The sequence below is a fragment of the Lynx canadensis genome, chromosome A2 (assembly GCF_007474595.2).
Source record: "Lynx canadensis isolate LIC74 chromosome A2, mLynCan4.pri.v2, whole genome shotgun sequence".
Lineage (NCBI taxonomy): Eukaryota > Metazoa > Chordata > Mammalia > Carnivora > Felidae > Lynx > Lynx canadensis.
Window position 1 is genome coordinate 130,348,817 of NC_044304.2, and position 27,442 is coordinate 130,376,258.

General features: G+C 38.6%; 1 protein-coding gene across 7 annotated transcripts in view; it reads right to left on the bottom strand.

The window, feature by feature from the left end:
• Positions 1 to 27,442, bottom strand: part of DOCK4 (dedicator of cytokinesis 4) — a 433,703-nt gene that overhangs the window by 170,676 nt on the left and 235,585 nt on the right. For all 7 annotated transcript variants that reach the window (XM_030308249.1, XM_030308247.1, XM_030308245.1 and 4 more), the window contains 3 exons: positions 25,056 to 25,188; positions 21,168 to 21,256; positions 3,169 to 3,294 (listed from right to left, as the gene is read on the bottom strand). In XM_030308249.1, the coding sequence (XP_030164109.1) occupies positions 3,169 to 3,294; positions 21,168 to 21,256; positions 25,056 to 25,188 (348 nt within the window). The remainder of the gene's footprint in view (positions 1 to 3,168; positions 3,295 to 21,167; positions 21,257 to 25,055; positions 25,189 to 27,442) is intronic.

Here is a 27,442-nt window from a genome sequence, read left to right on the forward strand (position 1 = left end):
GTGATCTATCACCTAACACCCAAAGAAAAAGGAGACTTACTCTGAATGACACTTGAAAAATAAACTTAAATAAATCTTGAGATGAAGATCAAAGCTACTACCACTGGCAGCCATTTGAAACCTGGGTTCTGCTAATTGTTTTCAAAGTGAGCCTCTACCTTCCAAATTTCAACCCCTCCCTTTCCCATCACTCCACAACTTTTACTCAATTCCTTTCAGGGTTAGGAGCTTCAAAGATCTCCTACGAAGACTGAATTTACCCTAACAAACAATGACAGCTTAATCAGTTGATACATGAGAACAAGTTTCCAAGGGAACAATGCACAAATGGGGAAGACAAAGTCACGAGGCAATGATGAAAGCAATGATCATGTTGCCTAAAAGAACCATAAACTCAGTCAGAATGGGCCTTCAGGCTGGGGGAGGCACAGCTTGACCTTCCATGACATTCCTGACACATCAGCTAGCTTTGCTCCAAAATGTCTGGTGGATGGAAACTTAGTCCTTCCCGATATTCAGCAGTGGCCCAGGTCCTACTCTGCACAGTCTGTTAAGACATTTAGAGGCAGGCTGTCCAATACTGTAACCACTGCCACATGTGGCAGCTGAGTACTTGAAATGTGACTTGGCTGGAAATAAACGTGCTATAAATGTACAATATTCACCAGCCTTCAGGGATGGAGAGTAAAAAAGAAAGTGTGAAATAACTCATTAAAAATTTTTTATATGAATTACCTATTGAAATGATAATATTTTGGATGTGGTGGGTTAAATAAAACATATTATTACAATGAATTTCAACTCTTTGCTCTTACTCTTTTGAAAGTGGCTACTAGAAAAGTTAAAATTGCATTTATGGCTCTCTAATTACATTTCTACTGGAGAGCACTGATTGAAATATTTTTGCTGCTCTCCCCATCATGGGCCCAGAGACCAGACCGTGGAACTTTCTGCAGAATTATTTGGTTTGTACGTAGCAGTGATGGAGCTTCAAAGAAAGTGACTTCTATTCTTTGAAAACTGGACACCATAAGAAACAAAGTGCTGGATGGCCAACGCTTAACAACAGGGAAGGGTCATGCAGCTTGAAAGCACATGGCCAGATCACCTCTTCACACTAGGTGACATCTTAGAGACGTGCCCCTACAATAGCCAGACCAAGGCGAGAGTTTCTGCTTCTGTGTTTTCCCCGTTCCAAAAAGAGTCTGGCACTGATTACATCCTATGATCCTCAGCAGAAGTTTTGTGTATGCTCCCATCAGTGTCAAGACCTCAGATAACTCCTTCTGTAGAGAGGCAGCGACTATGTTGATGACCTTGTCCTGTGGGGATAAGCATGGGCCTCACCTGTCCTGACCCCTAGCAGAACACAAATCAATTCTGAAAGATGAGTCTAGACAATGAAAAGAAAAAAAATCATGCCAGCAGACTGTCAGTGCAACATTGACATTAGAAATGTTGTTCTCCTACATTGTCTCATTGAAGAATTCAGCTCAAGTTTTCATTAGAGCCACCAGTGAGAATTAACTGACAAGTCAACATTCTGAAAATAACAAAGGGAAACAAAACAATGAACACATGTTTGGCAATGTAAAAAAAAAAAATTCCACTCAGTTTTAAAGCTGCTTTCAGCTGTTTGTGTAAATATACACACCTCTCCCTTCTTCATCGAATTTGGAAGATTAAGCAGCCACCCAAGAAAAAGGAGAAAAGAAAAAGAAGCAGGTGCTTTAAAAATCATCTCTTGGCATCACTGGCATGCGGACTTGTGTCCAAGAGGACTGATCCCCTGGGCAGGGGGACCAATGCCGCTATAATGTAGTACAGCAAAGGGACAGGAGCGAGCCTTATTCCAGAGAAAGTTCATTTCCATCATTAAAGCCAGACAAAGGCGGCATGAGCACAGCACATCCCAGACAATTATTCAGCTGGTGAAGTGTCATGTTGCTTTATATTTTTCCACTTCTCAATGATACTGCCCAGAGACCAAGCTGAGGAATTCTTCCAGCAGCTGTCTGCATTCTGTCTGAAAATATGTTTTTTATATTAGATTTGCCCATCAATTTGCTTCCCAGTGGCATGAATTTTTTTCTTTTTTTGTTACAAAGGAAAATACCAGTTATTTATAGCAACTGAAGGAAATAATGAAGGGGTGCAGGAGCAACTGAATCACAGGCCACCAAGTCAACAGTTCTATATACACAGTCATTTTCAACAAGAGTAGCATGCGATGCTCAAGCAGAACGGGTCCTTAAGCCAGGTCAGGTCACCTCAGGAAACTTTCCAGGCTCTCTGTTAGCCTTCCCCGCAGGAATAGGTTTGCACAGAGACATCACAAGATGCTGCAACAGGGCAATGCCAGGCACTTTCTCTATCACATTAGGTCTTTATCCACGGCAGTCCTAGCAGCCCTCTTACAGCTGTGCCAAAGGCCCTGTCAGATGCAACTTCCTGCACTTGTTTCCACACGTGGGATTTAAACAGAGATTTACAGGATATAATTTCTAAAAATACTGTCAACAGTTTGAGATTATTTCATTTGGTCTACTTTTCTCTTGGTTGTGGAGGGTGGGATCAGGGGCACTGAGAAATACTACTATCTGGCATTTACTTGGATAGTGTGATTCTCATTAACTGCTACCTTCTCCACGTAGAAATGAACCCTCCCCCACCCCTACTTTTTTTGTCCTTTTACATTGCTAAAAGAGACCTGAAAAATACATCTCAAAGAGAACTAGGAAAGGTGGCAAAAAACATTTGGTATTTGTATATGGCTGCTGATTTACATATATATATCTTGGGTAGAAAAATCCTTTAGGAAGGTGAAGCTGCTGCCCAATAATTATTCTTATCAAAACCTGTAAGGACTTCCCCTTAGTGACTTCACTAACATTTTCTACCAAAGGAAGTATTTTCTGGATACTATTTCAGTTTTCCTTCTTATCATGGTCATAAAGAATGCAACATGGTCCTACAAGTTACCCACGCTAATAAAAATGTCAAGATATTTTTAAAAACTTTTGCTTATTTATTATCATACACCTCATTTCCTTCTTTAGCATGGTCCATTTGAACTCTTTGAAACTGACAAATTTGAAAAATTTCTCAAGTGTCAAAAACAGACATAACACCCATATGTCAACCCTCGGTCCATCCCACATCACTTACCAGGCATAATAATATTAGAAAAACCCAACTTTCTCGTTATAGACACTCCATGAGAAAATACTGATGAGTATTCTCTTCTGATTTGTTCAATGTCTCCATGCAATAGCTGTAGGGAAACTGCTAAACCTAAAATAAATGAGAGATAACAGAGTAAAAAATAGAAGGACAGAAATAGCATGAATGGAAATCTGAGCTTGCTTCAACAAGCCCACAACTATGAAGGCATTGTTAAAACAAAAGGTTAATATTCAGACAAAATCAACAGAATCTATAGGAGTAATTTCTAGAGAACACTTTTCCAACTTGACTATTTGGGTTTTCCCTTTTCCCCTGTTTAAAAAGGTTCATAGCAACTGGAAAAAATTTGAACATAACATTAAGAAGTGTGACTTCTGGCCCCTACACCCTCTTTTCCAGCCCCCTACCAGATGAAATGACCCCACTCCGATACTCATGCCAGCAACTGATGACTGCTACCTAGCCCTAGAGGACACTGATCTCAAAATGGGAATTCTAATTTCTTTTAACTCTATAAAACCTATGAAGTTAACAATATCATTAAGGTGTACACAAATCTAAAGTCATATAATAATTCAAGGATTTTAAGGATATTCAGAGATTTTCTTAAAACTTAAGTAACAAAGGTTATTATAATGAAAGTAAGATTATATTAATACTATACACATTAGAAACTCTTAATGGCATTATTTTCTACTGAGAAGAATTTAGCAGGATGCAGGCCACAAACAAAAAGGCATTTAGTCAGTAAAGTAGTAAAATTATCTTTAAAAAAAAAAAAGCCAATTACAGTGACATTACTACAGTGGGATATATAAAAGATGAATGACACATTTCTCGTAACTTATTCCCCCAACTCCCAGGCAAGAAGTACAGAAAGGAAATTAATGCTGTATTTTTGTGAATATGTTTGTATATTTCTGAGATGCTACTTCTCTTTCTGTTTTTTAATTCCCTACTGTTTTTCTATTATTTTAAATAAGAAAGACAAATAAAGAAGGAAAGGAAAGGAAAGGAAAAGAAAGGAAAGGAAAGGAAAGGAAAGGAAAGGAAAGGAAAGGAAAGGAAAGGAAAGGAAAGGAAAAAAAGGGAAGGGGGTTCCTTACTTACATTAGTGATAGAAAATGAAGCCAATCAAAGGGGACTTATTTTTAAAACTTCCAGTCATAATTAACCTGCACACAATTTTAAAATGAATCTGGATGGTGGAGTTAAGAGGATGATAAATCTATACTCCAAAGATTCTCTACCTATATCATTACTTACCATGTGCAAGTTACCATTCCCCATTCATCATTTACAGTACTACAATGCTCTCGCAAACATGAACCATAAGCATGACAACATTCATGCTGGAATCAAAAAGAAATGCAAAGCTTATTTACCACATATCTACATTAGGATTTTCCTTTCATTCTCCTTCAACAGTAAGAACAACAGAAGAAGTGTTTTGTTAGTTTGTTTGCTTGGTTTTCCATAAAGTGGTTAAAACATCAGGAAATTTTGTTTAAAAAAAAAATAGGCTCATAGAGAAGATGGAGCCTTCCCTGGGGTTCCAGTCTGATGAGGTATACCCAAGGGGCAAAGATTTAAGAGATGAACGGCAGGACAGTACTGCATCATTATGTCCTCACACTTTCTGGTGTGTGGGTCTAAGAGAATGTGTCAGAGAGTTGTTGTCAGAATTTGGTTAAATGTGGCAGGTACTCAGGAACTTTAACTAAATCTTCAAGCCATTTTTACCAATCTATCCTTTATCTCCCTCCCCGCCCCACTCCATCTGAGTTGGGAGACTGAAGGCAACAGAATGGAGGAGCACCTGTCCCTCGATAATCACAAGGAATGAAGGAGGGGGGAATAACTGGTCTGGATGGTTTGATGGCGACACAGTTTGTGTAGCTTTGGGATACTTTTATGTGGTGCTATTGGCTCCTTTTAAAACCCAAAGGCAGGAAAATGAAAACAAACTAACATGTGTTGTAATCCATCTGTCCCAGCAGCTATTTCTTCCTGACTCACACTCTCCCACTACCCCCACCTCATTACTGGTGTTTCTGTTCTCTTCCCACTTCTGTCCTTTTGCCTCCAAAATACTCACCCACACCATCACCATTAACATCATCAGAAGCTGATATATGTAGAAGGGCAGTGCATGCCAGACATGGTACCTAAGAACAGTTCCTCATGCTGGGGAGAACACTTCAAATCTGGGGTACTATAAGCTATGCTTTCACACAGAGAGTCAGATGGACTTAAGAAAATTCTTGAGGTCCTACGATTTTTTGCAAGTGAAGATCAATTTACTAGGACTTCTCATCAAAGGATCTAATCAGAGACACTGGCAACATAATGTGTAAAGTAAGAAAAAAATCTGAAGGGAAATGAGAAGCAAAGACATCATGCTATTCAGTGTAGGGGCTAGAAGAAAGAAAGTGACTAGGATTCTGGTTTTGCCCTACTGGAGCCAGAATTCATTTAACCAACAGTGATTTTTCTTTTTCTTTTTTTTTTTTTTTTTTAACATAAACAATACTTAACAAGATAAAACAATGAAAGAAAAAAAGCATTCAGTCAGAGATAATGCTTAAGAAAATCCAAGATGGGTTAAAAAAACAAACAAACAAACAAAAAAAAAAACCAAAAAACAAAGAAAATAAAATCCAAGATAGAAAAACAATATGTGTTAGGGAAGAACATGGATATAAATACGAAAAGAGAAATACATCAATGTACTCTAATCAGTAGGCGCTACAGAGATGAGAGGAATGCAAAAGGGTAGAGTGGACCCATTCAGGGGAAAACAGGGAGGAGCCAGCTAGTAGATAAGGGAAGGGAATGAGAAAATAACAGAGGAAAACAAACAAAATACTATGAGGGAGAAGGAAAACCTTGCATTTAAGAGTTGAACACATCCTAAAATTTGGTTAGAAGGTATGGCAGTTTTCATTCTGGAGGTTTAGTAGTTATAGATTAAAGGCCAAGGTGTAATGATTTCATTTGTCTTGCCCAGTGAAACCAATTTGGAGGAGAGGGGAAGGTACTATCATTTTGAGGTGACTCAATTTCTTCAGACTAAAGAGCTCACTGATAGTCAAGAATTGGAAAGGCCAAATGAACTGAGGGCTTCACCATAATGTACTTGGCTCTTCCTGAATCACCAACTCAGTTTCCATAAAAAAAATTAAAAAGAAAAAAAATACCCAAAACACTCAACATGAAACATTCAAGCGTGGGTATACTTTCAATAAGACAAAGAAAAAACATGATATAGCAAGAATCCAAAAGGCCTAACACACAAAGAGCTTTTGCAATACTAATTATTTTTCAGTCAAGGAAACTCTAGATCCTATTTTTATTGTGTCCCTTAATTATCATGACAAAAATCAACAGGATGGAGTCACCAGAACAATAAGAAATAATGCACTAAGATGAAGAAACTACTCATCACTACAAGGGAGAGACTCATCAAATATTCACCCATTCCAATTAGAAATTGGGCTAATCCTGAGGATTAGCCCTATCCTTTCAGGAGTGGTCATTTATGACACAGGGTATGTTCACAGAGCTGTATTTTTTTCTCTTCTTTTCCTAGTTAGCCAACTTCTCTAGCCTCATCTTACTTGCTATCTCTGGAGCTAGGGCCACTTCTAAAATTTTATGTGCTGTGCACTGGAAACTAATGTAACACTGTATACCGATTATACTCAAATAAAAATTTTTTAATTACATTAAAAAATAAAATTTTATTTGTACACTATTTTATTCCAACCACAATTCAACCTGCCCACTTGGGTATGGAGAGAACTTCCAGTTTGAGAGGAAGGTGGAAGGTGGGATATAAGGATATATACGATACGGAACATAAAACATGCACATATAAATAAAACATAAAGCAGAATGGGCTAAGCATATGCTAGCAATATTAAAATAAGAAAAAATTACTGAGGGAATTTGAAAGTTCAGGGAAGATTAAAAAAAAACAAACAGGAATTTATGACAACCAATAAGCTGAAGAATTAGGTTAGATTTTTAATTTTACAAAATATATAAATAATGTTTTACAATCACTTTTTTCCAGTCCTTAATATACATACCAAAAATGAAATTGCTAAGGGAGAACTGTTCCTCTTATTAAAAGAAGCGATCATTAAACTGAACATTTTTATCTGCCTAGATGTTTAAGAGCCAATTATAATGATATGATATCTAATTTTAAACAAAGGCATAGAAATTAATTAATCTAGAGTCTGTCACAAAATAACCTATTTCTCATGCTCAGCATACAGAGCAGTAGTGTAGGAAAGAAAGGCTTACTTTCTGTAGAATCAAATGTGGTTGATTATTTGGTAGCTCTAATTTCACAGGAATTGAAGTTAACTCAATCCTTAAGATGGTTCCTTTTAAATTCATGAAATTCTGCACTTTTATATAAAAATGCCAAGCACAGCATGATTTGTAAGTAGCAGGCAAAATTAATTTTAGACTATATCAGCCATTTGCCACCAATGAACCAAATAACTTGTAGCTGTGAATTTACAGCAAAGCAAAAATAAAAAATGACAAATACATTTGATAAATACATGTTATGATTAAGTGTGAAAGTTAAGAAATATATCATAGAGCTTCATGACTCTGTCAAATGTTAACTTCTCTGTGCTTTGGTTTCCACATCTGTAAAATCAAGTTAATAGTGATACCAACTCCATAAAATACTTTGGGTGATACCCGGCACAAAGAACATGCTCAACAATGTTAGCTGCTGTTACCAATGCCTCGACTATTATTACACAACATCACTGTTTCTGTTCTTGTTCCTCCCTACGATGAATATCAACAAATTACCTTCCATCAAAAAAATGTTCAACATTCCCTAAGTGCCATACACAAAGACGATATTCCTTTCAAAAGGCACACCCACTTACCACTAGTTTAAGCCAAGTATTGTAAATCTTCTGGATATTTGAATGATGAAGTTCTATGGAGGCCTTGGGGGCAAATCTGTCTATCATGTACAATATTCAATTACTGGAGATCTGACATAGACACAAATGATCAATACAAGTAGACAATGGTGTACAAACAGACATACGTGAAGATGGGGAAATTCCTAATAGCACATGGGAAGCCAGAAAAATAAGCAGTAGTCCTGGAGGCCATAATTAATTATTGTTATTCTAAATGCAACAAGAAGTCACTGGAGAATTTGTGTTTTAAGAAAGTTTTCTTAGTGTTCTTTGGAAAATAGGGCTGGGAAGGTAAAAAGCGGAACTGATGAGCACAACTGAAGGCCATTACAGATATGAAGGCAAGAAATAATGGAGGGTCATTCTGATATGGTTGCAACCAAGATGGAAAAAGTGATAAAGAAGCTATATGTTGCCATAAAAGAATGCATGTCTTTACGGTATATTACATGTGAGGGAATGAGGGAAAATAAGGAATCATGGTAGACTCCTGAGTATCTGACCTGAGAAACTATAGAAAATGGGGCTGTGTACTGGGTTGGGAAGTTTAGCTAAAAAAAGAAAGGAGTAAAGCAGGAAAGAGGTTCCTGGGTGGCTCAGTCAGTTAAGGATCTGACTCTTGATTTTGGCTCAGCTCATGATCTCACAGTTCATGAGTTTGAGCCCTGTGTTGGGCTCTATGCTGATGGCTCAGAGCTTGTTTAGGATTCACTGGCTCGCTCGCTCTCTCTCTCTCTCTCCATCCGTACCCTGCTCATGCTCTCTCTCTCTCTCAAAATAAATGAATAAATAAATAAATAAACTTAAAAAAAAACAACTGCTGTGAGTTTTTAAAAAAAGAAAAGAAAGGAGGATAAACAGTCATCAATACTGTCTTTTATAAATGCATAATTAACCTTCAGCGGTGTTTTTTATTTTTCATGAGGATTTGGATCATGGTCACTTGCTTTCAGCCTGAAGAACTTCAGTATTTCTTACAAAGCACATTTGTTAGCAAAAACTTATTTTTGTCTTGGAATGTCGTTATTTTGCCTACAGTTTTGAAAGGTAGTTTTGCTGGGTATAAGATTCCTGGTTGACACTTTGGTGGACTTTTTTGTTTTTTAAAAAACTTTCAGCACTTTTAATATGTTATCACTGCCTTCTGACCTCCACTGTATTTTATGAGAAATCAGGTAGTAATCTCCTTGGGGTTCCCCTGTATATGATGAGTAGTTTTTCTCTTGCTGCTTTCAAGAATTCTGTCATTGGCTTTCAGCATTTTTACTATGATATATTTGGGTGTGGATCTCTTCCTACTTATCATACTTGAAGTCAATGAGCTCCCTAGATGTACAAATAAATATTTTTCATCAAATCTGGGAAGTTTTCTGCCAGTATATCTCCCAATACTTTTCTTCCTCCTTTCTCTCTCTCTTCTCTCCTGGTATCCCCATTTTTTTTTTATGTTGATGCACTGATGGTATATTTTTCTAAGGTTCTGTTCATTTTTCTTCATTCTTTTTTTTTTTTTTTTTCAAAAAAAAAGTCCCACCCTTTTCTAAAATCTACACTTTTTTCTTGAATTCTCAAGAATTCCCACAGGCTTAAATTCCTGAATACTCTGTTTCAAATAAAGTCATTTCCTTACAGAAGAGCTTCTTAATTTTCTCTCCTTATGGGCTGCCTCTCTTCCTGGGCTAAATCTTTGACCCCTTATTCCAGAGTTGGAGGTGCGTACAGTAGTCTATTCTTTAGAGTCACGCTCTTGCTTCATGGACAAGGTTCAAGGGGCAAGGTTCAAGTTTACTGGGGCAGTAACTCCGATTTTCTCAACTTGTCTATCTTCATGCAGCACCTCCATCCAATGAGCAAGCTGGGCAAGGGCAACTGCTGCCCCAATATTCCTGGCCTGTTGTACCTCAGGCAGAGCCACTGCCCTATGAATGGGGGCTGGGTAGAAGGGAGGCCCCCTAGCTCTCAGCCACTTTGGCTGGAAATTTAGCCTCTGCATCTCAGAGCTAAGGGAGTTGAAAAATGCAAGGAGCCATCACCCTTCAATCAGACACTGTATCCCTTGACTGAGAGCTCAGGGAAGAAGCAGCCCCATCTTCTCAGCCACACGTGCCTGGAGGTGAACTTCCATCATGCTGAACAGGGGCAGGTGGAAAGGAGGAAGTGGGTAGTGGCACAGGGTCACCAACTCTCTCTGTTCTTATCAAGATTTAGTAGGACTCTTGAATAAGTATCTCTTTACATGCTGTATGCTCTTAGAAAAATGTTCTGATTTTAGCACTCTTTAAATATATGATCCTTACCAGTTGCAGCTGTTTCAGTTTGGGGTGGGTCTATGCAGCTCCTCATGCTGCTCTTCTGTAGCAAAACTCTAAAGACACTATCTCTTGACAGTATTTTCATCCTTTGTGTTTGGGAGGTAGGGGCTAAGGCTAAAACATAATTGCTAGGACTTCTAAACATGAACTACCAAATCACAACCATCATGAGGTAGCAGCAAAACTTGCAAAAGAGAGTATTATTAGATTCTGTCATAAAATCATCTTCAGTCAAATCTGCTTATTTATGAAATATTTCAGACCTCATTATTATCAGAGCAAGAATTTTTACTTCTATTCCCTCTCATGTGCTTGATTTACAAAATCTATCATCAGAGTTTTGCTTTGCGTATTAGGATATTATATGTGGGGTCTATGAGGTAAGATAATTGGCTTTTAAAATAAATACACTACAGGCATTTATCTAATGTGGGTCCAACTCAAAGCCAGAGAGAACTTCCAGGAGTAGATCCTGGCTGCAGCAAGTAATAAAATCCTGGTGGGATCAAGCGAGGTATTCACACAGAGAGGTCAGAGACAGGATCTATCTCACGGTCTCTGGAGTAGAGGAAAGAAAGGAAGCCAAATATCTAGTAAGAGTGCTGTCAAGTGAGATAGCACTGTTGGAAAATGAGTCAATGGAGCAAAAGCCAGAAGCACTAGAAAGACACTAGAGCGTCAAAATGAGCCAGATTAGAGAAAGAAATAAAATGGGCGTGTGACAGCACTAGAAGTCTACTGAATCATTAATGACATGATGGAGGGGCCTAGCTGCTTCAATCCTCTGCCAGCAGAACCAGATTACCCAAAGGACAACTGTCAGTTAACACTGCCATCTTGAAAATCTAGACAAGGTACCATTAACACTGCCAATGCTCAAATTTGAGGATGTATCTATTCTTTCAGAAGTACTTTCAAAGCTAACTTAAAGTGAAAGAAAGAAAGAAAGAAAGAAAGAAAGAAAGAAAGAAAGAAAGAGAAAGAAAGAAGAAAGAAAAGAAAAGAAAAGAAAAGAAAAGAAAAGAAAAGAAAAAGATAAAGTAAAAGAAAATCACTCTTCTCTCTTAGTAGTCACACCTCTACTTCTGACTTTTAATCAGTATTAGACAGTTTGTGAATGTGCCTATTGCTATTTCTTTAAATCAACTTAACTCTCAGACGATGCAATTTTGACACCATTGAGGATAATCAAAGGGTTTGACTATAGGCTCACCTGAAAATCAACTCCCTGTGATCTCTGAATTGGTAACCCTGTCCATTGGGAGGCCTGTGTTCTAACATGTAAATGGGATAAGTATGTGCAAATACTCTTGTAATTATAATTGCTAGCCCACAGATATGCTATTTCTGGTTTTGGGAAGACTTCAATGTCTTCTTTAAAGAAGTGGTTAGCCCATTGCTCACAGTTATAGCAAAAATAAGACTAAAGGAATACATAATAAGTTATCGAACATCAACCTAAAACACTTAAGAGACGTCTGAAATTTTTTATTTTCATTGAGTTTTATCCAGAAAAGAAAATTACTGACCAAAAATGAGGGATGGAGAGTGGCCCACTGGCATATACTGGAAGCTGTAATTATAGGAATGGATGAGACCATTCAGAGGGAATTCACATTTCCTTCTTAACATTGGAAAATTTCACCTTGAAATTTCCATCCTTATTTTATGATTTTTGGATATCAACATTTCAATGGTATATACCGAGGATTCGGTCAAGGTGGAAAAGTGGTTTGTTTTTTACTATTATGCAATAATTATTATTATTGTAATTTTTTTTCAAAACACGAAGCACATAATAAGCCAGTGGCTGAAAGCTACTTTTTAAAAAATGTATACTCGGGGCACCTAGGTGTCTCAGTCAGTTAAGCATCTGACTTCAGCTCAGGTCATGATCTCATGGTTTGCAAGCCTGCAATGGAGTCTGTGCTGACAGCTTGGAGCTTGGAGCCTGCTTCAGACTCTGTGTCTTCCCCTTTCTCTGACCCTCCCCCACTCACACTCCCTTTCTCTCTCAAAAATAAGTAAACATTAAAAAAAATTTTGTTTATATGTATACTTATGCATACTCATATTTGAGTATAACTTTTGATTTTTTTAATTTATTCAAATACTTGCCTTTATAAACTGCAAATTTTTTCTAAATAGCAAATTTTCCTAACAATATTGCTAGTGATTATATCTAAGTTAGCAAAATACAGGTAATTTAGAGAATAAAATCAAGCTCTAATCAGTACTTCTATTAGTTTATACTTTGTTTTTCTTAAATATAGCATGAAGCGTTAAAAATGTATTTTTTAAATTTATTTATTTTGAGAGGGAGTGAGAGAGAGAGAGAAAGCATCTTGGGAAGGGGCAAAAAAGAGGGAGAGAGAGAACCCCAAGCAGGCTCTGTGCTGACAGACACGCAGCTCAACCACACGACCACGAGATCATGACCTGAGCCGAAATCAAGAGTCGAACACTAAACTGACTGAACTACCCAGCTGCTCCTAAAAACATCTTAGAGCATCATTTAATACCATATTTTGAGCTCTTTTTTTTTTTTTTTCTTCACGGTCATTCAAAGAGAATGGTTTAAAGTGTAAATGGTTTAAAGTTTAGATTAAACTGAAAAGCTAGCACAAACGCGTGCAGTACAGCCTGGGTTTCTTTTGTTATAAAGGCCATCAAAAAAACTGCCAAAATAGGAGTAAGACCTATAGATAAGCACGTTACATCAATGTTAATTTCCTGATTTGATCATTGTATTTTAGTTATGGTCCCATGTCATACAGTAAGCAGAGGTAGAGAGGAATCGTGCCTATACTTTGTTCTCAAACAGTTCAGGGGGAAAAATGTATGTGTTGTGTGTATGATATATGTATATATATTTGTGTGTGTGTATTGTATGTATACTGTGTATGTACACACACATATTTACAAACATTAAAGGCACTGAAGCAACCTTAGGGATTATACCAATTCAGTAATACTAAATAACTAGAAAGAGAGAAAGAGAGAGAATGAGTGACTGTGAGGGAGTGAAGGATAAAGCAAATGTAGTAAAATGCTAACCTTTGAGAAATTAGGAATGCTTCCTACTAATCATGTAACTTTTCTGGAAGTAAATGTAGTTGAAAATTAAAAAAAAAAAACTTTAGAATAAAAAAGAGAGCATGGTTTAACAATTAGGGAATATCAAAGGTGCAGAAAAAGGTCACATACTGCATTTCCAGCCAAACGATGATGCCAGTAAGTACCAGCTTCTTTTAACAATATTAGAAAGCAAATTTTCTAAATGCAGTGTTCAAAATTCAAAGCATCAAAAGAGTTCTCGAGAATTATACTTCAATAATATGGAGTTAAATGGCTGCATTGCTCTGTAAGGGGAGGATGCTCAACCCCAAAAATGCAATCTAACTGTCAAAAGTCTCTTTTCACTTCAGCCAAACAAAGAACAATGTTCACTTCCTGCACAGAATTAAACTGCACTCCCTCCATCCAGAGCCTCTAGATGGGCTCCTCATCTAGGTAATTCCTTTTAATCTGCTGTTGGGGTTACAATGTACAATTGGCAGGAATGCAACCACGGATGCTCACCTTGCTAAGGCAAAAAAAGAAAAAAAAAAGACTGCAGAAAGTGACCTGATTAGTCAATATGATTTCTTCTAGTTGTAAACTACATGTGCAAACTATAGGAAATAGGATTTCATAAATACTCAGATAATAGGAAAAGATTTTGACGTTTCTCTCAGGACACATTGAACCAGAGCCAATGATTTTTACACAATTTACTTCAAGTCACAGAACTGAATTTGCCTCAGTAAATCACAGTGGCTCAGTCTTAGTTCACATTCCTAGGATTCAATTGCTAACATCTATCGGAGGTGACATTTATAATAACCATTTGCTCAGCAAACCAAAACCAGGCTCATTTTCATGACTATTTTTAGAATTTCAAATTCTTACAATATTACTTTTGGATTTTAAAATTCCCACAGAGCACAATTTTGGAAATTTCAAATTACTCAAGCTAACTAAATCTAACCATAGATTTTTTTTTTTTCTCCTTAAAGTTAAATGGATCTCTTCCAATTTTCTCCCAGTTTCGAAACTCAACAAAGATAGTGGTTAATGTACCTTTGCAAGGTAAGTTTTAGGTAAGGGGCAGGGGGGTGGGTGGGGGGTGGAGTCAGTTAACTAGACAAATCCCTTTATTTATTAAATAGACAAGATTACAATTCTAAGAGATAGGAAGACATCAATGAAGCATAAAGGACCTGGAAATTAGGCGGTAGAATGTGTTTCCAAAACCAATTTCAATGTTATTCTTTTTTCTCTTTTAAGTACCAATAACCAAGGAATAGTGGGAGGAAAGCAGGAAAAAACCCCATACTTTGTTGAATAAAATCAGTTCTCTTGAAAACCTCTGACTGTACTGCTTCCATTCAATCACCAATCCCATAGTCAGAGGAGAAAACAATGGAAGTCAATATATCGACCCACTGGGATAGTTTGAATGTTAGGCATCCCAATCTCCAATTTCAATTTTGTATACCCTTGCTTCCTCCACTATGTTTAAGGAAGTCATTAGAGAGCCTTCCTTCCAATAATAAAGCCAAACAGCTCCTGAATACCTCTCTTCTCATAATTGTCTTTCTACAAGAAGGGGAATAGACCAAGGTGACATCAAGCAATGATCCACCAAGACTGAAGGCTAGAAACTTCAGTGGCAAGACCAGAGCAATAGAAGGCAGACAGATGCTGGCTACTGGCAGCTGGCTGGGGCTCAGACTGAAAAGAAGAATGGGGAAAGGTGATCATAAGAACAGGAAAACAGGGCTCTACAGTAGAAGTCAATCTACATATTACAGTAGGCAACAAAATGGAGGATGGATTCTGCCAAGGCTGGAACCTTTTACATAGGGCTCTACAGTACAATGGTTTCTTTCACTCTTTCCAAAGATGCAACAAGTAGTTTTTCATTTCAGTATGTTGGTTGTAAAGAGAAAAGGTAGCATTCAGGGAATAAGGTGGTTTCGATGTCACTTACTGGTAGTCTCACTCAGGATTCCAGCAAGGGTAAGTGATCCATAGGTCAATAAAATTGACAAAGCATGTGGAATATGGGGAGCACGTCTAAGCACCTAGAACTTTGCAAGGAAAAAGATGTGCTGCCCTTCCTTCCTGGAGCTAATCTATGTTATCACAAGGAAAACAATTAAATTTAAAAGACCTGGGAAGAGATATTAGCAATCAAATCAGCAGAGATAAATGGAAAAGACCAGTTCAATGATCCAACCTATCAATAATCCAACTGTGTTACTCTCAAAGTCTTCATTAAGGAGATCAAATCAGGATCCGTTTTGAGAAAATGAAACAAGGTGACCCAATGATGACTCCAAAGAGGGAAAACAATAATAGCTAACAATGAACAGATACTTATATGCATCAAGTGTTGTGTTACATGCTTTGCATATGTTTTCTCTTTCAATCCCTCTGAAAGCCCTTAGAAGGTGCTATTACTATTATCCCAGTAAAACTGGGATTCAAACCTAGGGCATCTTATTTCCAGAGGCAAAGCTCTTAAAGGCTACACTCTCTATAAAATGACTCTCATATATATGCAGAGAGAAATGTGCAGTTTGGCTTTAGTGGAACCCTGACCTCATAGGATACAGAATCAGTTATGTTAGGAATCTATCTGGAGGTATAAATCAAAGCCCACCACTGAGACCTTTACCACGATCCTAGAGGCAACTGGGAATCACATCAGAGTCTGGACAATGATATTTTCAAATAATGTAAGAACTGAGGAATTTTGTTCGCATAAAGGCACACTGGAAAGAGGAAAGGGTTCGGAGTCCATAAGGAGTTGGCAAAGAAATCTACTGGAGCAGATCAACACATCCTGCTTACTCAAGACTGCATCTGTGACAGCAGGGACAGTAAGGCAATCCATGGGAAAAACTGCAAGCTGGGGCTAGTTTCATATGTGTCTATTCACACAGGAGGTCAATGAAGGGAAATTAGGAGTAGAGGGACTCTCCCTTGTGGGCAGAAACCACAAGATACATAATGGCTAAAAATGTGTACCATTAAATACCCACAGCAGGAAAGGAGCAAGGCATAATGAATCATGTTTGTGAGGCATGAAAAGAACTGAAAAAACAAAACAAAACAAACATTTAAATCAAGTCCACGACAGCACTGTCTAATAGAAATACAATTTGAGCCACCAATTTATATTAAAACTTTTCTAGTAGCTACGGTAAAAAAAAAGTAAAAAGAAACAAAATTAGTTTTAGTAATGTATTTTATTTAACCCAATGTCTCCACGATGTTGTCTTTCAACATGTAATCAATATAAAATTACTGATGGGAAAAATTATTGATGGGATATTTTATGTTTTTTTTAAGTATGAAGTTTTTGAAATCCAGTATGTATTTTTATAATGACAGCACAGCTCGATCCCAGTGCAATAAGCCTCATATCTAGTGCTCAATAGCCACGTGTGGCTAGTGCCCAACGAACTGGATAGCACAGGTCTACAGGGTATTTAATGATAAAAAATAGTCCATGGTATCATGAAACCCAAAAGGTTTAGAACAAAACTAACTAGGATTTGCCTAGAAGTCTACCAATAAATTTGGCAAGATTAGCTTAAATTTTTTTTTTAACGTTTATTTATTATTGAGAGACAGAGAGACTCAGAGCGTGAGCAAGGGAGGAGCAGAGAGAGCAGAGACACAGAATCTGAAGAAGGTTCCAGGCTCTGAGCTGTCAGCACAGAGCCTGACGCGGGGCTCGAACTCACAAACTGCGAGATCATGACCTGAGCCGAAGTCAGTTGCCCAACCAACTGAGCCACCCAGGTGCCCCAACTTTAAAAAAGTGGTATCTCTGAAATCTTACTGAGTGTTTGTTTGCTTGTTTGGAGCTGCTTAAATGACATTTATTAAAACTTTGTATTAACAAGGAAGATGAAAATGTCCTAATCAAATTTTTTAAAGCAATAAAAGAATACACAATTATACGTATGCAGTTAGTGACAATACACACCACCCCCCAAAATTACCCTGAAAATCTAGCCATAAAGACTAGAAAAGATGTTTGTAAAAAATGGAACCGTGAATGTCTTAATCAGCCACAGAAACAGAACCAAGAGGAGATGAGAGAGAGAAGTGGCTCAAGCAATTGCAGAGGTTGGCTTGTCCGAGATTTGCACAGTAGGAGGGGCAGGCTGGAGACTGAGGGAAGAGTTGATACTGCAGTTCAAGTGGGAATGCAGTTCGGAGGCAAAAGTCCCTCTTCCTCCATGGGTAGGTCAGCTTTTTTCTAGCAGGAACTTCAAATGATTGGATAAGGCACACCCACATTACAGAGGACAACCTGCTTTGTTCAAAGTCCGCTAATTTAAACATTAATTTCACTTAAAAATAACTTCAGGGAACACCTAGAATAATGTTTGACTAAATATCTAGGTACTATGGCCTAGCCAAGTTGACACAAAATTAACTATCACAATGTCCTAGGGTTTAATAATCTCTAATTTACAGTTTTTCATTAGAAAGCCTTTCATCTTTTTTTCCTTTTTCGAATTTTTTTTTAATTTTTTTTTTCAACGTTTATTTATTTTTGGGACAGAGAGAGACAGAGTATGAACAGGGGAGGGGCAGAGAGAGAGGGAGACACAGAATCAGAAACAGGCTCTGAGCCATCAGCCCAGAGCCCGACGCGGGGCTCGAACTCACGGAGTGCGAGATCGTGACCTGGCTGAAGTCGGACGCTTAACCGACTGCGCCACCCAGGCGCCCCTCCTTTTTCGAATTTTTATTTCAATTCTAGTTAGTTAACATCCAGTGCAATATTGATTTCATGAGTAGAATTCAGTGATTCATCCCTTACTTACAACACCCAGTGCTCATTACAAGTGCCCTCCTTAATACACCCATCACCCATCTAGCCCATCACCAGTCATCCTTGTCCAATAACCCTCAGTTTGTTCTCTATTGTTGAGAGTCTCTTGTACTTTGTTTCTCTCTCTTCTCTCCGCTTTCTCATGCACTCGTCTGTTTTGTTTATTAAATTCCACACAATAATGAAATATAGTATTTGTCTTTCTTTGACTGATATGTGTTGCTTAGCATAATACACTCTAGTTCCATTCATGTTCTTGTAAATGGCAAGATTTCATTCTTTTTGATGGCTGAGTAATATCCCATTATATGTCCCAATATATATAATATCCCATTATATATATACATATATGTGTGTGTGTGTGTGTGCGCGCGTGCACACACACACATACACACACTTCACATCTTCTTTATCCATTCACCAGTTGATGGATACTTGGGCTCTTTCCATAGTTATTATTGATAATACTGCTATAAATATCAGGCACATGTACTCCTTCAAAACTGTATTTTTGTATCTTTTGGGTATATACCTAGCAATGCAATTTCTGGGTCATAGGGTAGTTTTATTTTTAACTTTTTGAGGAACCTACATATTGTTTTCCAGAGTGGCTGCACCAGTCTGCATTCGCACCAAAAGTGTAAGGGGATTCCTCTTTCTCTGCATCCTTGCCAACACTTGTTATTCCCTGTGTTGTTAATTTTAGCTGTTCTGACAGGTGTGAGGTGGTATCTCATTGTGGTTTTGATTTTATTTCCCTGATGATGTTTGATGCTAAGCATCTCTTCATGTGTCTGTTAGGGATCCGGATGTCTTCTTTGGAAAAATGTCTATTCATGTCTTCTGCCCATTTCATTGGATCATTTGTTTTTTAGGTGTTGAGTATGATAAGTTCTTTATAGATTTTGGATACCAACACTTTATCAGATATCAGAGTTGCAAATATCTCTCCCATCTGCCTTTTAGGTTTGTTGATTATTTCCTTTACTGTGTAGAAGCTTGTCTATCTTGGTGAGGTCCCAATAGTTCATTTTTGCTTTTGTTTCCCTTGCCTCTGGAGACATGTCTAGTAAGACATTACTCCAGCAGAGGTCACAGAGGTTGCTGCCTGTGTCCTCCTCTAGGATTTTGATGGTTTCCTGTCTCATATTTAGGTCTTTCATCCGTTTTCAATTTATATTTGTGTATGGCATCAGAGAGTGGTTCAGTTTCATTCTTCTGCATGTTGCTTTCCAGTTTTCCCAACACCATTTGTTGAAGAGACTATCTTTTTCCATTGGATATTCTTTCCTGCTATATCAAAGATTTCATTGACCATAGAGTTGGGGTCTATTTCTTGGTTTTCTCTTCCATTCCATTGATTTATGTGTCTGCTTTTGTGCCAGTACCATAATGTCTTGATGACTACAGCTTTGTATTGTAGCTTGAAGTCTGGGACTGTGATGCCTCTAGCTTTGTTTTTCTTTTTCAGCATTACTTTGGCTATTCAGGGTCTTTTGTGGTTCCATACAAATTTTAGGATTGTTCGTTGTGAGGTACATTTAAATTAAATCATTTGGTCCATACACAACTGGTCACAGAAAAAGTGAAGACAAGTATACATACCAGTTTCTGAAGTATAGAACTTCATGATATATTCTACTATCTCCTCCTGATCCTTTAGGGACTCTGCCCTCATGGGCTCCAGGTCTATTGTTTATTTAGTGGTCGATGTATGACATTATGTGAATGAGATAAAACCCAAGTTACCTCCCCAACTCTTGAGAAAAGGAGGGGAAAACTGACCTCACCACTCACTACAGCCTGAATGCTGCCATAGGTGTGACTTGTGAACACTTAGGGCTGTCCCTGAACCAGAAAGTTTCTGTCTGCAGTTACTTTTTCTTTGTGGGTCAGTTTGGCCTAACAAGATATGCACAGGTCTGAGAAAAAGGTGGTCTGAGTTTAGACTGTGATCTTCTATATTACCAGGCAAGTTGGACTAGAACATAAATATCTATATCCCAATTACTTTAAAAGCCAGTCTTAAAAACAATGCATTCAGTTCAAATAATAGATTACCTAATTTGAAGTTTTTTGACATCACTGAAAGCATATAGCTACGTACTTTATTTTGTTGCCACATGGTTTGAAGCGGGGACAGGGAACAAAGAATGTTCACCAAGTTTTTGTCCACTGAGCAAACTTAAAGATGTCACTATATGCTATGTAATATACTCTATGAATTTATTAGGATAAGACTATGTACCACATATTATACACAACTTGCAATGCTATATATTTGTTCCCTTAATAAGCATGCATACATTTTTCTGCATATGCCACTGCAGTTTCATTTACCCTCTTATTCAATTTCAATGCATGAACCTGAATATTTATTCTCCAGTGCATAATGATGCTCCCAGCTATAGGCAGTGAAGCATGTTTTTCTTGGACCTTACTGACCAATTTCCATCCATCAAACCTATTCCACACAACAGTCAGGAACCCAACCCTATCTGTCATTTGGTTTTTAATAACTGGGAACAACTAAGAGGCCTCAAGACTTAGTATTTTTAAACAAATTCAGGTACTCTGCTTTGTTTCAAACCAGAACAGGATACACTTTTTAAAGAGAGTTATAGCTACAAGCCTATCAAAGCACAGGGAGACATACGAGATTGTTGACTAGACATTTTTTAAAGTTACGAAGTGAATGCAGACATAAACAAAAGGCAGTTTGCTTCCTTCTTACAAAGATAAATAAAATAAAAGGCCTGAAATGAAAAGTGGAGGTAGAGTCAGCCAGCCCCCCACACTCACCTGCGTTGGAGCCTGTCAAATTGTAACGTGCGTTCAGCTTTTTGATGATGTTCTCGTGGATTTGGTACCACTCGCTCTCTGTGTTACACCTATGAAAACATTAACACTCTGTTAAGCTTGGATGATGGATGAGATCAAACAAAGATCTTAACAGTACCCCTGCTCTTTTTGGAATGACCACCATAATGAACTTCCTTAAATCTCCTGGGGAGTTCCCAACAACCAGTCAGTTTTAGCATAATTGCCCCATGATGAGCAGGGTGCCCGTATCTGGTAAATGCGTGACCACCTACTTTAAGCCAGAAGTGGTTGTTATAAACTCACAAATGATGACAGTCCCTCTCACCACAAAATCTCAAGAACAATGTACACAGTGGAAGGCAGGGCAGACTAAGACTCAAACCCTCACTATTAACTGAGTTATGTCTTTGGGCAAGTTATTTACCCTCCCTGTGCCTAGATTTCTTCATCTGTGAAATGGGGGGCAACATACAACAATTGAATAAGCTTGGGCTTAGGATAATGCCTGGCATACAGTAAATGCTCAATGACTGTTAGTTCTCATTAGTGAGTTTCCACCCACTGTAACATAACTAAATTTGGCTAGCATCAAAGTGCAACAAATCAAGCAAAATGCAACTGAGGTTAACACAGGTTGCACTGGGGTGATTAAAAATACCCTTGCATGGAAGGGTAATTAAAGTCCTCCAGCTTTTCTTCTTCTGGGCTAAAAGGCATCGTTCCATCTTCTTACTTTAACAGCCATCTCTACCTTGCTCTTTCAGCTCTTGTCACTTCCTAGTTTATGTCCTATTTGTTCGCATGCTGTAGCTCACCTAGAAAACTTTGAAGGTTCTTGAGGAATAGATCCTGTAAATGTGTGTCCCCTCAGGACTTTGAACACCGTGGGTGCTTAAAGAGCATGAGCTGCATCAGTGAATGGATGGATGGCCCTCTGACTGGCAACTCCTCATGATTCCTAAATGTCAAGGTTGGTTACCCCTTCTTACTGCCATTAGGCTGGGGACAGCCTCCCTCATCTGAATATGCTTAGAAATCACTAGTATTTTTTTTGATAGCCACAAATGCTCCCTCCCAAGGGTCCTGAATATCAAACTTCTATACACTATCAATCAAAATGTTCCACAGATTTATATTCCTTGTGATCTTTGTCTGTAGCTGACACTCACAATTTGCTTACATATTTATTTAATTTATCCCCATAGGCTTTTCCAGGATGAACATGACAGAGGTCATTTTCAAGCCACTTAACAATAGGGTACCAAACAGAACAATGAATCTTAGAAGGCTGGGAAATTAAGATGAAATGAAACCATTCCACCTGTCCAGCTGTAAGACATCAAATTGCCATTGAGCAGATCCTGTCTCTAGTTTTCTTATTTCAGGTCAGTGTGGAAGGAAGAAAGATGGCTTGCTTCCTATTAGTTAAGTGACTCCAGAATTCATGCTTTTCACCTATAAAACTCCAAGTAAAATCAAAGCTCAAGTATGTGACTGAAATATCTTCCAGGCTCAGATGAGGTATTTGTTACTCTTCTATATTTAAGTCCCAGATGGGTTAGGGATTCAGTCACATTAACAAATAGAGATTTCTTCCAAATTATTTCTAACAGGCACTTCCTTAAAAATGTTTTACTATAATCACACTTTCTTCTTAATCTACAGTGAGTGTTTTGATTGGCTAGCATTCCTCCTGCAACAGATTCATAATTTGCTGACGTGGCATTTTTAAGGGGATCTCTCTACCAGCAAGAATAACCTAAAACCTTATTTGATGCTTATAAAAACACAGACAATAACAACCACAAAAAGCAATACAATTTATTTTTATGAGAGTGAGCATCTCTCATAGGCAGAGTTGGAACGCCTGGGTCTTCTTCAGCTAGCTGCATAATCAAGGCTGATGCATGCAACTGTCGGTCCCCAGCGTTCTCAATGGCAAGATAAATATAGTGCTTGCTACCCACACCTGGGAAGACTGCTCAGAAATGATGAGACTGTGATTGTGAGAATTTTATTTTCTTAAAAAGCAATGCCACACAATAGCATCATTATCACATTACTAGACAGTGGTGTGAAATAACACCCGAAAGCATAGGGCTCGGTACGTGACAGCTCAAGTTCTGGAGTCAGACAGTCCTGATTTCAAATCTGGATCCCACTCTCATGAGCCTGGTGACTTTGGGCATTATCTAGCCTCTCTGTCCCCTTATGTGGAGCACAGAGCCAAAGCATCTGCTTCACAGGTATGTCATCAGGATAACGTGACGGGATACATGGAAAATACTTAACACAGTTCCCTGCACATAGTAAGCACACAGTAAATAGTGGTCATTAGCATTAGAATTATTTCAAATGCATTGTATTGTATGATCCCCAGGAGGGTTTGGGAAAAGATTCATAGGTATCAAAGATTCAAAGTATCAAGGATTTAATCCCAGCCGCCAAAATTGAGGGCTGCCACGTGATAAAAAGAGTAGTGAGCTTTACTACCCACTTGTTTCACCCTAAGTTTTCAAGTTTAAAATCAAGGTCACATGTTTTATCCTTCTTTAAAGAGACAGAGTTTCTGTTCCTAAACCACAGGCTACAGACAAATCTTTCTCAACTAATTAGCAAATGTGTAGCATAGGTCCTGGGGGCACTGGGTGGAGAACAGATAAATCCATGAAACCCTCCAGCAGTCCTCAAAAAGCAATTTGAAGTCTATATCCCACAGGCAGTCGGCCACTTGTATTAACCTACGAAAACTACTGGCATACATTGGGTATATCAACTCCACAGATAGAACGGAAACTGAAGCACAATCATTCATGGATATGGCCAGCAGTTTGGTCCTCAAACCAGGAATGAGGAAACCCCACGCTCACTGCCCTACCTACCCCCACCCCCAGGGGGTGAGGACATCCCTGTAGATCAACTCTCAATTTCTAAAAGTGTGGGGAGATGCTCAGGGTGGGGTGATCTGAAACCATGTGCATTTAAAAAAAAAAATCAACTAACTTAGGATTTGGGATACATTAAGTGATTTTCTTAGTGGAGTGCTGTGAGTTGAACTGTCTCTCTCCCCTCAAAAAAGAATATTGATGTCCTAAGCCCTCCGAATGTGATCTTATTTGGAAATAGGGAGTTTATACAGGTAATCCAGTTAAAATTAGGTCACTAGGTAGGACCCAACCCAGTGTAAGTACGTCCTTATAAAAAGGGGAAATGTGGACACAGAGATGAAGGAAGTGATTGGGCAGTGCAGCTACACATCACCGAACACCAAAACCTGCCAGCAGCCACCAGAAAGTAAGAGAGAGAGGCATGGAATAGATTTGTCCCTCCTAGCCCTCAGAAGTTATCAACCCTGCCAACACCTGGATCTAGGACTTGCAGCCTCCAGAACTGTGAGACAAAAAACTTCTGCTGTTTAAGCCTCGGTCTTCACGGTACTTTGTTGGGCAGACCTAGCAAACTAATACTATGTGAAAGAGAAGAGAAATCATCTACCTGAGCTTTCTGTTCCCGATTCTAATGAGTTTATGTTAAAAACTATGTCCATTTTCCAAGAACAAACTAACACTCTGAGGGTAAGGACTGGTCAGGTTTTTAAATTCACAGGAGGTGCTCTGTGAAGTAGATGGTCTCCCCAGTTGATAATCTATCTGGGTTCTTGGAGTCTTGATTTCGTGATTCCTCTGACTGGTGAATGGCGATTTGTGGGCTCACTTGTAGCGAGTTTACAGACTGTTTTCGAGGAGTGGCTCCTAAACTCAACCCATCCCTTGCCCCTCCATTACGGAAATGGAGTAGCATCTGCCACACAAGAGCCACATGTGCCTCTGCACCCGCCCCAGGCCCCGCTGCATTCGTGCTTCTTACATGTACACTTTTAGGATGAGGTCATCTTTCGTCTCTCCTGTCAGCAGGTCGGCAATACTAAGGACCGCACAGCCAAAGGGTCGCCGGTACTGGACGCTACAGGCATTCTTTTTTTCTCCTGCCCCCATTCGACCTGTTCAATTGAAAAGCAAACACAGCTCATGGAGCCATTTGACTGGTGCATCTTAAATAGATACATCGGCCAGATAAAACACAACCGGGCAATTAAAAGGACACAGAGGATGTTGCTTCAGTCCGTGACTCTCCCTGCCAAGCACCTCACTGAGTGACCTCGGGCTCACAGCTGTAACTCTGGGAACCAACTGTCATCTTTGAAACATGAAGATTGGCGCTGGTCCCATGTTTGGGAACCCTCCCCCTGAGGATTTGTTTAGGCGACCCAGGAAGTTCAGGTCAATAAATGCAATAATGGTATCCATTCCATCTAAGAGAAAATTTTTAAAAAGGTCCGCGTTTAAAGAACTATTTTAAATATTTCACCTTTGAAAAGAAGCAGTTTAGATACCCTGAAGATATAACAAGGAAGCACGGATGATCAAAAGAACATGCATGCCCTTTCCTGACCCAGGGCTCAGGCTGATTAGAACTCAGCCAATGGCTGCAATCTCCCAGGATGGCTGTCACTCCAACACAGTTGCAACTTGTTTAAATTGTTATATATTTTTAAGTATATTATTGAGATACTGCTTTAATTTGTTATTGTATTTAATTTACCAGTGGATTAGTCTGAGGACAGAAAGCAGAAAGTATACTGAAGCTGAAATATAACAAGTTAATGTGAGGGAAAATAATAAAAAAAATATGCAAATATGTTTCCAGATGTTTGGCAACAGATATATAAGTTGTTTTCCATCTGAGCAAAATTCTCCCACAGGACATCTAGAGGACTCCAACACTTCCCAAATCCAATGTTAAAAGAAAAAAAAAAAAAAAAAAAAAAAAAAAGGAGGGGGGATATCCAACTTGGCTTCCATTGACTAGTAATAAAGTAAAACTACCTTAGCAATGCATCATTTTTAGGGAAATGCTTACAAGTAGCATGGAAAAACTACAACATGGTCAAAATAAGTTGCTTTTTAGATGTGCAAAATTCAAAGAATCGTGTTTTCATGATCTGATGCTGTAATACGTAGCTAAATTTCAACCCACGTTTTCATATAAATTACACTGATAAACCAAACACTTTATAAGGTCCTATTTGAATTTATCAACAAGTCATACTTTTACTTACAAAACTGGCAAATAAATTTAAAACTCTGTTCACTTGTTAAATGGGGAAAAAAAAGTCTAGTTTACCTCTATTTTGAATATTATTACAGATTAGATTAGGATAAAATATATAGTCCCATCTTTACCGGTATCATGATTTACAAATTCTTTTCTTACTCAATCATACCCTTTGTTAACACAAGCCGACACAGGGATTATAAGATTTCTGGGTGGAGTGTTTCAAAGTTACTTAACATCACACAAGGGGTTTAGTGGTAACAAACAACAACAAAACCCCTGAAACTCTCAACATGATTATTCCCACACAGACTCCTCCAGCTGTAAATTCCTAGACGTTGATTCAGGGTAGGCATATCGCCCCAATTTTCTGACCCACTGTGGCTAGAACTGCACAAAAGAAAAATCTGTGGGTGCCTGGTGAGGACAGCCAAGTAAGGGGGGATGCAGGAAGTGCTCTCTCACCACCTGAGGAGCATCGGTGAGGTTTGGGCCACTTTCTCTGACTGCCTTACACCCTCACTGCTGAGCCTCTACATCACTCATGTCCTCAGACACTCAATTTCAAGTTGTCTTTTCTGGCTCTGCAGGCACCACAGCTCTGGATACTAAAACTTTTCTCTCAGTCCTGCACCAAAAACGCTACTTGATGCCAGCCCTGGTGATTCCAACTCTAGAATTAATCAAAGTTCACAGTTCCGGTCAGATTTCTAGGAAAATTCTCTAGGCAGAAAGGCAGGCAGGCGTGGGGAAGGTAAAAATATTTAGCAATATTTAGTAAACAGTTTTGGGAACCAGCTAAAAGCCAAAAGGAGAAACACGGCGATGGAAAAACCTTAAGCGGGATGGACGGCAGGAGGATCTAAAGCTATTTATTTCTCTCTTTTTTCCTCCTCTTCTAACCAAAGATCTGGGCTTAAATTCCGAGGCGAGGTGCTATCGCTCTTGTTCTCTGCAGCCAGTGACGGTCAGCGTGCCCTGTTCTTACTAAAGCAGGTACAAGGGACATTCTAGAAAAAGTAAGAAGTATTTCTCCCTGACAGACCAGAATCCTCCACTCTTCAATTTCACTGCAGCAGATGAAGTCTTGCCCTTTCGCAGCGTTTCTTACCTTTATTATTCCTTCTCGGTCTCAAGAT